General features: G+C 42.9%; 1 protein-coding gene across 2 annotated transcripts in view; it reads right to left on the minus strand.

Moving 5' to 3' along the window:
• The window catches only part of ZNF532 (zinc finger protein 532), a 388,260-nt gene that overhangs the window by 124,335 nt on the left and 249,300 nt on the right, over positions 1-14,625 (minus strand). For both annotated transcript variants that reach the window (XM_078674895.1, XM_078674894.1), the window contains one exon: positions 6,876-7,057. In XM_078674895.1, coding sequence (XP_078531021.1) covers positions 6,876-7,057 — 182 coding nt within the window. The remainder of the gene's footprint in view (positions 1-6,875; positions 7,058-14,625) is intronic.

Consider the following 14,625-nt stretch of genomic DNA (forward strand, 5'->3'; position numbering starts at 1 on the left):
CGTAGTTATCACTTGGTACTGGGGAATTCCCTTCCGGCGTGAACCCAACTGGAGGCCCTGCAGATTCTTGGTGCTTGATGGTGTGCCAGAGATAGCCGGAAAACATCTGCTCCATGTCCTTTTTGAAGGCTTCGATTTTGCAGAGTCGCCGATGGCCTGGGAAACTTGGGGTACACTGGGATAAGCACCGCACTCAAAGACCTCAGAGGAGACCAACTAACATTGTGACACCCTTGTGATGTCTCCTTGGATACAGAGGGGTGGGATGCAAGCCCTGATTTGGTTTTTAAGTTTGCGTTTAGACTTCAATTTGGACTTTCGAGAGGACTTCGACCTTGAGTCAGACTTCCAGCGAGGAGCTAGACTGAGTCCTCGAGTGGAACTTACACAAGCATCTCAACTTCTTCTAATGTTTGATGACATACAGTTTCACCTCCCGATCGCCTTTGCCTGCGCGAGGGCTCACTTGTCGCAAGTCTTCGACTCATGCCCCAGACATCAGATGCACACCTTGCAGGTCCATAACAGATAACTATTTTCTGCAGTCAAGGCAAGGCTTGAAGCCTGTTTTAGGAGCTTGTCATTTCCATCCCTAGCAAACTGGTTTCTGAAACTTAAGAAATCATCAAGTGTGGGAGCCATGCTCTGGATCTGTGTCGGAAGCCGTGGAAAGAAAGAACTGATCTCAGTGCGCATGGGTGGCACATACATAGGACTCCACTACCTCGCTGCCAGGAACATACAGAGTTAGCGTGGAGCAGCAAGGCACCAAACAGCCTTGTGCAGAAGCATTGCTAAGAAAAGTTTGGTGCCTGGAGAGTAATTTTAAGGTGAGGAATCTGGGGTTGGAAGTATTCATTTGAAATGGCTGTCACCAGATACGTTTGGAGGATTCACTTAATCTTAACATTCTCTGAGATTTAATTCATTCATGCCCAATCCAAGCCCTTCTTTATGTGCTCATTTCTTCAAAACTACTGAACGGATTTACACCACAACAAGCAAAGGAGTTTCCTTGAGAAAAGTTCTACCTTGAAGCAAAATTTTGCGTATTTCATTCAGGTGTTTTTTCTGTATCGAACAGCAAAGAATCCTATGGGAGTTAAAATGGGAAATTGTACTTTTGATACCCTCTTCCCTTTTTCTGGGCTCCTGATTGAAGGACCTGCACGATACTTACAATGAATAACTCAACGTTGATTTTTTAATTTTATTATATTTTAACTTTTGTGCAGATTCGTTGCATGGCACCAGTCACTGAGAAAACAAAAAATGCCTTTCCTCTGGTAACTATGACCTAACTGAACTACAAAGGGTGGGTGTGTCATTTAAGATTTACCTTTCATGAATAAACTGTTGCTAAAACAATGAATAATGGCTTGAATCAGTGGATTTTTGTGATTCTGTTGCTGCAGCCTTTACCACGATTATGAATAACTGAAAAAACTCTGGCTCGCATGGACGAAATTAATACTGCCAGAGAAAGAGTGACATAGATGGAGTTTTTGTCACATATTTTAGATAACCATGTTGCTGCATAATATAGATAACCTTGCCACATAATCTTGGTGGCCATGACAAGAGTAAATCTAAGACTTTCATTTTTATGATGAAACTCGTGTTTATGTAACGGTGAAACTGTTCCCATATTTCTTGGATTCCAACATATACATGTATGATGAAACCATTGTTCACATTGAAAATAAAAACGCTGGCACTCCAGAAGTCGATTTCAGTTCTTGGTTATTTCAAAAGCCCTTCAGTCAAGTTGAAAGGTTTCAGCTTGAGCAAAGTCGTGATCAAGGCTGTGCATAAGCCGAAACAAATATATTTCTGTAATGAATTGATTACGTAGTTATGATGATTATAATATATGCCTAAATAAGCGAGTAGTATTACAATATGAATGCACAATTTAAGACGTCTGTATACTTGGGCGACTATTGGGGTTCAATGATTAATTGCATTCCTTAATGGTGCATCATATACCATCCAACAGAAACTGGATAGAATAAAATCACCACTACATGGAAAGACTTGAACATATAGGATTGGTTACCTCTCCGTGCGATACATAGATGGTATATACACTGAAAAACACACAAAGATTAAAGTGGAGTTACGCGTAGATCTTTCAATAATGAAAAAAACTGTTTTCAACCTGAAAAAAACATTGAAATTCACTAGTTACACATAACAGGACCAAGCATAACTTGCAGTGCCATATATATATATCATAAGTTATTATTAAAGCAATATGCAAGATCATAAGCAGTGCATCATACCAATTCAAGTTATACTTAGGCCAGTTACGTATAACTGGTATATTCCAGTTATTTTTGGTTTTAAAACTCATTTTTTTATATTACAAAACTTGGGTTGACTCCATTTTAACCTTTGCATTTTTCCGTGTTAAAATCTTACAACCTTACCTACTTATAACTCCACTTTAACCTCTGTTTTTTTCAGCCAATTTCATTTCATGTTTTTTTTTTATAATACATCTGCTGCAAACCCCTAGCCATTCACGGTCTTCAGCCTGACCCTGCACCTAAACCACTGCAGGTGACTAACCCCCGTGAGTGGACAACCGCCCACAGACCCTCACCCTGCATTCTTTTTTAGGTCGAGGGACCGTCGCACTGCGAAGCAGTGGGGGCGGAGTCCCGAAGAATTTATGTTTTGGAGTTAGGGGGCTTGGAACCCGCCCCTCTTCTCCATTGGCTGGCTTCCTAAACGGAGGCCAGCCATTGGAGGAGAAGGGAGTCACTCCAATAAAGCCCCGTCTCTTTCGGATTCGGGGCGTGCTTTGGCGTTCTTTCGCCCTGTGACGTCATCCGTCACTCAGAACGCCAAAAACACGCCCCCGAATCCGAAATTTTCAGATGTTTGCGGTCGCCATTGTTGCACGGCCGCCGTCGAGTCTTCCAGTGAGTGCTTGTTCCTTGTTCTCCTTCCCTCCCACTCCCCTCGTCATCTCTCTCCCTCCCTGCCGCCGCCGAGTCTTCCAGTGAGTGCTTGTTCCTTGTTCTCCTTCCCTCCCACTCCCCTCATCGTCTCTCTCCCTCCCTCCCTCTTTCCCTCCAGAAGGAACTCGCTGCTGATAATATCGCTGCTCTGTGATTTCACTCTGCTTTAGCTGCGGGGTCCAGGTGAGGCTGATCCCGACAGGTGAGCGTGGGGGCGGAGCAGGCGTGGGATGCTGGCTGGACCCCCTCCCCTTACCCCTCTCGTGCTTAGACGTGAACCCTGTTCGCTGGAACAGGGGGGCTGTGTGGTGAAGGCGATTGCGTAATAATCCTGTTCCAGGTCTCTCAAGGCCCGGGCATGCCAGCCGCTCATTGTTTGGTTGTGCTTAATGGTGATTAGCTTAAGGCTGATGTCAGGGCCTCTGGCATTATCTGGATTGACGCAGTGATGTCATGCATGAGTTTGCGTGCCATGGACTGCCGTTGTAGTGCTCGGTGAAGTGGTGATGTGCAAGACATTGTGTTCCCAGAGTCGCTACGTTTGGGTTATGTACCATGATGAGATGCAATATTTAGGGTGGTCATTGTGTGTATCATCATAGAGGTGATATGCAGGAGTTCGAGTATCCACAGTGGCAGTCTGTGGTTTAGGGCACTGGTGATATGCAGGAGTACGGGTATCCGCTGTAGCCAGTGTTTTGTTTAGGGCAATGGTGAAAGTCAGGAGTTCCGGTGTCCGCCGTGGCCCGTTGTGGTTTAGAGCAAGTTTAGGTGTCCAAAGTTGTCCGTGTGTGGTTTAGGGCAGTGGTGATATGCAGAAGTTTGGCTGTCCGCAGTGGCCAATGCTTGATTTAGTGAAGTGGTGATATGCAGGCCTTCGGGTGTTCGCATGGGCCAGTGCTTGGTTAGCGAAGTGGTGATATGCAATAGTTTGGATGGCCACAGGAGCAGTGCTTCATTTAGTGCAGTAGTGATATGCAGGAGTTAGGGTGTCCGCAGTGGCCAGTGATTGATTTAGTGCAGTGGTGATGCAGGAATTTGGGTGTCCACAGGGGCCAGTGCTTGATTTAGCGCAGTGGTGATATGCAGAAGTTTGGCTGTCCGCAGTGGCCAATGCTTGATTTAGTGAAGTGGTGATATGCAGGCTTTCGGGTGCTCGCATGGGCCAGTGCTTGGTTAGCGCAGTGGTGATATGAAGGAGTTTGGATGTCCGCAGGGGCAGTGCTTGATTTAGCGCAGTGGTGATATGCAGGAGTTAGGGTGTCGGCAGGGGGCTGTGCTTGCTTAGCGCAGTGGTGATATTCAGGAGTTTGGGTATCCGCAATGGCCAGTGCTTGATTTAGCGCAGTGGTGATATGCAGTAGTTTGGATGGCCACAGGAGCAGTGCTTGATTTAGTGCAGTACTGTTATGCAGGATTTTGGGTGTCCGCAGTGGCCAGTGATTGATTTCGGGTAGTGGTGATATGCAGGAGTTTGGCTGTCCGCAGTGGCCAATGCTTTATTTAGCGCAGTGGTGATATGCAGGAGTTCGGGTGTCCGCAGTGGCCAGTTCTTGATTTAGCGCAGTGGTGATATGCAGGATTTTGGGTGTCCACAGTGGCCCGTTTGTGTTTTAGTGCAGCGATGATATGCAGGAGTTGGGTGTTCGCAGGAGTAAGGGTGTGGTTTATTGCAGTGGTGATATGCAGGAGTTTGGATATCCACAGTGGCCGTTCTGTGGTTTAGGGCAGTGATGATATGCAGGAGTTTGGGTATCCGCAGTGGCCAGTGCTCGATTTAGATCAGTGGTGATATGCAGGAGTTCGGGTGTCCACAGTGGCCCGTTTCTGTTTTAGTGCAGCGATGATATGCAGGAGTTGGGTGTTCGCAGTAGTCAGGGTGAGGTTTATTGCAGTGGTGATATGCAGGAGTTTGGGTGTACACAGGGGCCAGTGCTAGATTTAGCGCAATGGTGATATGCAGGAGTTTGGGTGTCCACAGTGGCCCGTGTGTGTTTTAGTGCAGCGATGAGATGCAGCAGTTGGGTGTACGCAGTGGCCACTTGATGTGGTTGCACCCCTTCACAGTTTTAACATTGCTCCAGCTGCAATAACCAGTAGCTGACTTTTTTTTTCTTTTTTCTTTCACGCAGACTGTTAAATTTTCACATGTGACTGCAATTATTGAATACACTGGTGCTTGATACTTGCAGGGAGATAACTCTCGAGGGTGGGCAGGGACGAAAAGGATTTGTTTTGAAACTTTTAGCGTTCTGCCCCTGAGGAATCAGTGGGCGCATTGTTGTGGCTCTGGGTGTGTGTGGGGCTCTGTGTGTGTGGGTAGGGCTCTGTGTGTGTGGGTAGGGCTCTGTGTGTGTGGGTGGGGCTCTGTGTGTGTGGGTAGGGCTCTGTGTGTGGGTAGGGCTCTGTGTGGGTGGCTCTGTGTGTGTGTGGGTGACTGTGTGTGTGTAGGGCTCTGTGTGTGTGGGTGGGGCTCTGTGTGTGTGGGTAGGGCTCTGTGTGTGTGGGTAGGGCTCTGTGTGTGTGGGTAGGGCTCTGTGTGTGTGGGTAGGGCTCTGTGTGTGTGGGTAGGGCTCTGTGTGTGGGTAGGGCTCTGTGTGTGGGTAGGGCTCTGTGTGGGTGGCTCTGTGTGTGTGTGGGTGACTGTGTGTGTGTGTGTCTTTCTGTATGTGTGGCTCTGTGCCCGCGAATAATCTCTACTACTCTCTAAAGCTCACCTATTGCCATTTTAAATGACAATACCATTTATTTATGTTTAAAAAAAAAATGTCATGAGCAATGCCAATATCTCTACCTTTAATAATGCTGAGACCATTGCATTGTAAATGCTTGTTTATTTTTCCCTCGGTTCTTCGGGACTCCCGCAGGAGTACAGGGGTCTGTGCTGGCTCTCTTTGGACAACAATGAGGATACAATGGCACTCGCAGGAAGGGAATTCCTGCGACCATAACAAGATTAAACTATTTTATTTAAAAAATGTGCCCTTTGGCGACCTAAACCGCCCCCCCCCCGCCCCGCCCTCACAATCCACCACCGACTCAGAGTCCTGTAATGGCAGCCTTAACGGTCTCTTCATTTTGCAGCCAGCCAATCACAGTACTGGTTTACACGGGGCAAGCCAATCATTACCTTTATGTTGTCACTGAAGTGCTGCAGGACTAGACACTTTTTTTATCTTTTAATTTCTCAAAAACGGCTGAAAAGATTAACACCAAATCACAAATAGCAGGATTTCCGAGTAAAGATCTGGATATCTATCAAATTGTGTGCAATTCTGTTCAGCCGTTTTTTCTGTATTGTCCTCTAATTTTCTCTACAGAAATTGCGTGATGAGAAAAGGATTTTTCTCGGCCCCTGCTTGACAGATCATCATCACACTGAAACTTTCCAGGAAGTAACTGATATGGATGAGGCTTTTTTCAAGTTTCTTTAAGGTACATCAAACGGCACCAAACTAAAACAAAACAATAACCGCTTTTCCTATAGAAACTCTGACTTACATATAACTACACAGTGAGGACAACCACTGTGCAATATTTTTTTATGGCTGTGCAGTACCACAGTCCTGTTTCACTTTTGTTCACTGGGGTGTATCGAAATAACTGATGGACTCTACTGTGAGAGTGATTAAGTTTCAGTACGAGCTGAAACAAGGTTTCAGTACGAGCTGAAACAAGGTTGCTGCCGTCTTGAAATAAATAACCACATCATAGGAGTGCACTTTGTTTGGGGGGTTTGTGCCAAGTTTATCTATACGACACAGGAGTCGCACCCGTCCAGCCAGAGTGCCAGTAATCAGTACGCCGGGTCGATTATATCTCAAGAAAGTGCAACTGCTACACTAACATGGCTTGTTTTCTACCAAATTAATATTCTTCGTCCCTTAAAGAGCATATACCACTTACCGGAAACCAATTCTTCGAGTGTAGTGCAGGCAGTTCTTCGTGACGTGGGTCTGAAAATGTGCAGATCGACAAATTGCTCCACATTCAGGACATGTATATGGAGATTTATGCTGATGAATTCTCTGATGCGAGGAAAAACTGCAGGGGTTTGGGAGCAACATTTGACAGATACTGCAAGTCTTCTACAAATAAAGAAAGACACGGTAATTGTATATGAACTCGAGGAAAGGTTTTAGTGTTACAGACAAGCTTATGACAGCCACTACCATTAAAGAACAAACAGCCAGCAACTTCTTATCAGGTTCAACAGTGTTCCATTATTAACATAACATTCTACCCCTATCATATAGAATAACTGAATGTTTCAAGACCCTAACACATAACAGATAGTTCGGCTATGCGTTCAAAGAAGAAAATATCGGTCGGCGACACCTCATTATGGTCTAGTGATTTGAGATTACACAACTCAGAATTACACATCAATATGAGGTTATCACACTAGGGCCAGAGCACAAGTTAAACAACTCTAAATTACATGGCAAATTAAAAAGTTAGACTTATTTTTCGATTTAAAATTTAATGAAAGTACTCGGCTTGCTCCGATGCCAGATGCAGAAGTTCAGAGGCACCTGCAATGCTGGGAGGTGGCCCAGCACGGCAATATCCCTTATAGGACCTGTGCATTGCAGGCCTGCATGGAGAGTCATGGGGCACAGAATACGGCACAGATAGGGTCATGCAATAGCCTTGCAGCCTAGGCAGTGGTTTGTTAGAAAATAAAGAAAGTACTTGCCTTTACACTTGAAAGAGACATGGAATGAATGGCCAACCAAACAGGTTTATTTGCTCGTTAAAGTGTTTGGTAACAGCTGGGCAACTTTGTATGAGTTGCCAACCAGCTGGCCTAGAAAGAAAACTACATAAAGATGCAACATCTTGAGCTACAACTAAATGGAAGATGGGACTAAGGCCCCTTCCTGAACAAACTGTAGAGAAAAGATATACCATCAAAGAAGAGTGTAATGAAAAGGAATCAAAAGATTGTGTTTACATGATGAGCTTAAAAGGCATATATAGCAACATATCGCATAGTAGCTCCTTTTGTCCATGGGGCCAGTACTAAAGTTGCATCGTTAAGAAACCCTATATCCAAGTACACCTTTACTTTCTGAGCAAAAAATGCAGCAAATCCAGCAACATGTTCTTGTGACAGCAAGGTAAAGCAAGTGAACAGCACAGTGTCTTATGACAGGCCAAGGCATCTAAACAGAAAACACTTCCTAAACAAAAAAACAATATATTGGCAATTGAGATGCCACTGGGGCTTAGTCACAACCTGTACTTTTTGCAGGACGTTTATGGTACTATTCATGCAATTCAAAATGCTATTCGCAAACCAAAATGCCAAAACCTCCGCCTATCCTACCTCCTCTATATGGAGATCTCTGCACGTATAAGCCTATGTATTGTTAGTAAATGTGGGGCAAGGAATTGAGGCTGGAAAATGGGGCATACATACTTCTAAATGGGAGGGGTTTAAGGAGGGGTTCAGGGAGGAACACACCCAGCCAAAAAAATAAAAATAATAAGCCCACTGCTATTCACAATTAAGACTTCTAAAACTACTAAAGCCAAAAATGTCCCAAAACAGTTGTAAAGGTACTCCTGTTCAGATCTGGAGTAAGTCCAGCACTACACATAGCCAGCCACTAGAACTGCAACACCGTTCCACAGAGGTAGGGAGTTCAAATAAAACATTTCAATGAGGGCAGAGACTTAAAAAGAATGTTTTTTTTTAAACCATTCTTTATTAGGATATTTACAGTTTTTAAACAGTCATCCCCCCACCCCCCACCCCGTCCCCATATAGGCATTTTGAATGATCGATTTAAACGATGATAGATGTGCATAAATTATTGTACACATTCATAATTTAAACAAAAGATATAATAAAGAAAACTTTCAAGACGGGATTAGTCAGTAACTTCTACCCAATGCTTTATTGGGTCCCATATTGCTAATCCTTTCTTTTTCATGTTCCTACCCTTTCTACTGTAAATTGAAATCTTCAGGCTATAAGTTGCTAATAGGCGTGCTCGCCACTGTTGAAACGTGGGTGGGAGAGGATCAAGCCTGGCCGTAGCAAGAACAATTCGGAGTACTGCCATAGCTACAAACACGAGTCTCTTCATTTGGTTCGGTCTAATATCACCATCAACCCCTAGGATTATTTCCACGGTAGTTATCTCCAAGTTTGTTTCAAAAATTCTTGAAAGGAACATGGAGACCTCCTGTCTAATAGTCCGTAGTTCTTTCAAGTGGCCAGCATATGAATTAAGTCTGCTTCGGGATGCGCGCATCTAGGACATTGGGTCCCCTTCCCCGTACTCCATTTGGCTATTCTTTGGAGTGTATAATATAAATGAAAAAAGGTTTTGTAATATTGCGATTGCAGGTTGGATGCTATTAATAGTAAATGGAAAAAATCAAGTGCTTTATGGATTGTAGTTTCCGATGTCTCCAGTTGATTCTGCCACTTATTAATGTGTTTGTCCATATCGTCAGGAGAAGCGTTTGTCAAATTTTTATAGATTTCCCCGATTTTAACTGTATTATTTTGTGCTATTATTCCGATTATCTGAATTTTCTGGAAGGCCACACTGCCGCCCTCTTTTTCGTTATGAAGTCTCTAAGTTGCAAGTATTTATAGAAGTCGTGGCTTTCTAGACCAAATTTATTTTTTAGTATTTCGAATGAGCTAAAATCTGTTGAGTTATAAAATATACCGAATTTTGTAATGCCCTGCCTGACCCATCGTTTCATACAAGCGTCAGTGAACAGTTCAGGAAGACTCTTATTTCCAGAGATACTCGTATAATGCGAGAACCTACCAATCCCCAGAAGTTTGCGTATATGACTCCAAGCCATATAGGTTCCCTTTAGTGATTTAAAACAAACTTTTTTTAGATGACATTCATAAGTCAGTCGCCAAAGATGATCGTTTGTATCATTACCTAGAATGAGTTCTTGTGGGGTAGGGACCCCCCTTTCAAAGTCAGTATCTTTATCTGAAATTAAAAGTGCTCTGCTATATTTGAGTATAGAGGCCCACCAGAACATTTTAAGATTAGGTAGGGCAAGACCACCTCTGTCTTTAGGCAGAGTGATAAACTTCAAGGCTCTGCGTGATCTGCTGTACCCCCAAATAAATCGGGAAAAAATAGCATCACTTTTTTTTGAAGATTTGTAGGTCAAAATTTAAACATATAGTTCGAAAAAAATATAAAAATTTAGGGAAGATTAACATTTTAATTAGATTGCATCTTCCAATAATGGTTAGGTGTAGATTATGCAATCTCTTCAGTGTTTTTTCCTGTTTGTTTTAACAGGGGTTCAGATTCAAGTTAACTAAATTGTTTAGATTTGAAGTGATGTTAACTCCTAGATACACCGCATTATCAACTACCCTGGTGTCGCAAAGGTTGCTTTTGTTGTTGATTATGACCTGGGTCTTGTTCTGATTTAGTTTGTACCCAGAAATTCCGCCAAATTTATATGCTTCTTCTTCCATTATGTTTAGTGCTTCATTAGGGTTGCTTGTGACTATAGCGAGGTCGTCCACATATGCTAGTGTTTTAGTGTCTCCACTGGGGGTCTTTATAGGCATTATGGCTTGGTTGGTTTCTAGTCTGCGAATAAACGGGTCTATGAAGATGGCGAATAGTAAAGGTGAGCAGGGACAGCCTTGCCTTGTCCCTCTTGTCACCTTGAAGATGTCTGAAGTGTCCCTGTGTATCGTAACCACAGCTTCCGGGTTGACATACATCATGCGGATGGCTGTGATAAGTTGCTCCCCTATCCCACTCTTTGACATGGCGGTCCATAGATATTGCCAGGAAACCCTATTGAATGCTTTTTCAGCATCTAGCAATATCAGTGCCATAGGGTCTCCCGTTACTTCAGCCATGTCAAAGAGTGTGATCACCCTCTGAATGTGATTGGTGGTTGATCTGCCAGGAACAAAACCATGTTGCCTAACCGAGATAATTTTATGGATTACGAGGGCAAGACGGCTAGCTCGTAGTTTGGAATAAATTTTGGAGTCGCTATTGATTAGCGTGATGGGGCGGTAGGCCCCTAGCTCTGTGGGATCTTCATTCTTTTTGGGAAATACGATGATTTTCGCCCGAGCCCAAGATTCTGGTGGCCGCCCTCCCTGGAAAACATGGGTCATCAGCTTAGTCAAAATTCCTTTCAACTGCTGGCTAAATCTAGAATAAAATTCTGAAGGAATTCCGTCTAGCCCGGCTGCTTTTCCCGATGATAAGCTATGTATTGATAGAAGTATTTCGACCCATTGGGGTAGTTTCACCAGGCTATCTTGGTCGATTTGCGTTAGCCGAGTCCCCGTAACTAGATCTAGGTATTGCTCGATTTTGGATTGCGTTTTGCCTGTCTCCGTGTATAGATCTGCGTAAAATTTCTTGAATGCTTCCCTAATCTCTTTGGGATCTTCCGTAAGACCAATGGTGGGGTCTCTAATCACTTTAATCGTATTTTCAGTGTTCTCCTGTCTTGTTCGAATTGCAAGTTGGTGTCCTACTTTTTCGCCTAGTTCATAAATCTTTTCTTTATGCTGGGTGGCTTTACAAATGGCTTTTAAGGTAAAGATTTCTGTGATTGCATTTTTTGCGGTATCAACATCCTTAATAGCCCCTTCAATATTGGTGCCACCCTGGATTGCACTCACTAGATCTTCCTCCTTTCTGGCTAGTTTGTCTTGGAAAATTTTGAGATTTGATTTAGCCTCCTGATTGTTTCTGATTGAAAATCTGAGAGTCTCACCCCTGATGCCGGCCTTAAGTGTATCCCAAACTACTTCCAACGGGGCACTACTGAGATTATCTTCTAAAAATTCTGGGATCCATTTTTCTATTAACTGGCAGTATTTTTCATTATATAATAAAGCCCTTTCGAAAGTTCATTTGCTGTGGCCGGATTGGATCTTCCCCATATCAATGGTTATCCTTAAGGGATTATGATCCGACAGCAGCTTCGGTAAGTGATCTATGGTGCAGCTAGTAATAATAGAGTGTGTGGCAAATATATAATCTAATCTTGCAAATGTATTATGTGGGTAGGAAAAGAAAGTGTAACCAGGGTTATTTGGATATTTCATGTGCCAGCAGTCAGAGATCCCATGTGCTGCAGAGTTCTTCAAGAGCCCCGAAAACATTTGGCTTCCTGCCATTATATTGAAACGTATTATCCCCCATACCCCAGTCTGCAGGAAGATTTAAATTAAAGTCGCCACATACAATCATGGGTAGTGACCAGTGTGCCAGTTCAGTGGACAGATGCTCCAAAGGATGAGGATCATCCGTAACGCACCCATATATGGAGCAAATGGTTATTTTTTTTTTCACCCCCCCCCCCCATACCATATTGGCACTCGGTGATGGCCCATCTACCAAATTAATCTGCTGATGATTTCATAAATTGAAGACCCCCACCCCGTGCCAAAATAGCCACCTCATGCGATATGTTTGCCTGAGTCGTAGCGGTGACCACTCTATATCCAAGAGTGTTTAATAAGTGTGTTTGGGACCTTTCCACATGGATTTCTTGGCAACAAACGATTTCTGCCCCTATTGTGTCGACGCCTATTGCCGTTCGCTGCCTTTTTTCGGATTGTTTAGGCCACAGTTGTTGTTTGTTACAATTTGTTTTTTAACCATTTCATTTTATGTTCCACACCTTTTGATTTGCTACTGTGCCTGTATACCCTCCCCCTCCAACCGCCCCCAGGTCAAAAGAATGTTAAAATAAATTAATATCTTCAACTTTAACAAATATAAAATGTATTTAATGTTAAAAATACATATATATTTAAACTAAAGTATTAAAAAAACATTCTGTACATAATGTTTAGTAATATTCAATACATATTAAATTAAAAGTAAAGAATTTTACTGTAGTTGGGATTAAATATTTTAATAAATTATAATACACAAAAAGTATTTTAATGATTTAATTTTAATATACTTTTAAGATAATTGTGCTATAACTTATTTTATTTGTCATAGGTTTAAAACTATATATAAAATTAATCATAAATATTTACCATTCAAATAATTGATTTTTTTTTGTAAAGTTTAACTAACTTTTTTACTTTCCCCTATACTTTACAATAGGTGCATCTCTGCCCCAGAGCCAAAGATCTCCACATACGCATGAAAAGTTACTTGTAGTAACTTTACACTTGAAAATGTGGCTCCATACCCTAGTTTCAAGGGGTGGGGACATGTAATTCTACACTTTGAAGAATAATTACACATTGAAATGGTTTACAGCCAATTGTAGTAAAGTTACTTCAAAGAGTAAGAGTAAACTTAGAAATAGGTAAATCTACACTTGCAAATTTACCTTTGTAAATAGAAAGTGAAGTGAAGTGGTTCACCTCTTTCCTAGACGGCAGATATCAGGAGGTCTGGTCACCTTTCTCGGCCAGTATACCATCTTTAAGCGTGGCGGTGCCACAGGGCTCTATTTTGAGCACTGTACTTTTCAAACTGTACATGGCCCCCCTGGCTACCCTGGCCAAAGAGAATGAGGTCACAATAATATCATATGCCGATGACACTCAACTGCTGTTCACCTGTAGGAAAGGAGAAAAATTTGATGCGGAGAAGATTAACAAATGCCTGAAAGAAACTTTTGCTTCGTTTAAATAGAACCATCTGAAATGTAACTCAGATAAGTCAGAAATTATTTTTTTCGGCTCCCCGCCACTGGATGTCTGGAAACAAAGGTGGCCTCAAGATATGTCACCACCCCAGGCCGCAGTTAGGTCTGTAAAGAACCTGGGAGTCAAAATAGATTACACTCTTACGATGGCACCCCAGGTTCAGGAGGTAGCAGGGATTTGTTTTGCCTCCTAAAAATGTTGCGGAGGTTTTTGTTTTTATTGCAGACCTCACACAGAAATACGGTTATTCAGGCCCTCCTTATGTCCAGATTGGACTATGCTAATGCCATGTGCTTGGGCCTTCCGGAGCTCCGACTAAACAGAATGCTGGTGGTGCAGAACGCGGCAGCCAGGGCTATTCTGAGTCCTGGGCCTAAAGACCGGATTTCCCACCATCTCAGGAACTTGCATTGGCTGCCTGTTCGCAGTAGAATTCGCTTTAAGGCACTGGTCCTGGTTTTCAAGGCTCTGCATGGCCTCGTAGCAAAGTACATCTGCAGAAGAGTCTCTGGTTATGTACCGGCCAGATCTCTTAGATCCACCCAACAACATCTTATGGTCATCCCGAAGTATTGCAGGGTCCGTAAAGGCGGACGCTCTTTTCAGTGCAAGTGGCTGGACTCTGGAATAAGCTTCCCCTTTCTCTTAGGCAAACCACTAATCTGTTGACTTTTAGGAAACAACTGAAGACCTGGCTGTTTCAACAAACAACCTTACTGATTCTTACTTGGTTCTTTACCTTTTCTGTTTTTCTTTTTTCTCTTTTTCCCTGTTCTTAGCTTTTGGTTTTAGGTCTCAGCGCAGGGATACTCTCCGAGTAGCTGTGTGCTCTATAAATCTATTTTAACATAACATAACAGATAGGACCCATAGTGTCTGCAAAGTATACACATCAGAGAACAGGCATAAGATTTTGATCAAAAGCTAAACATTATTCTGCGTTTGTGGTGTATAAGGGGTCGCTGATAACTCATTATGAAAAGCTAATGGAAGCAAAAATTG

Source organism: Lissotriton helveticus, chromosome 2_1 (genome assembly GCF_964261635.1).
Source record: "Lissotriton helveticus chromosome 2_1, aLisHel1.1, whole genome shotgun sequence".
Taxonomy (NCBI): Eukaryota; Metazoa; Chordata; class Amphibia; order Caudata; family Salamandridae; genus Lissotriton; species Lissotriton helveticus.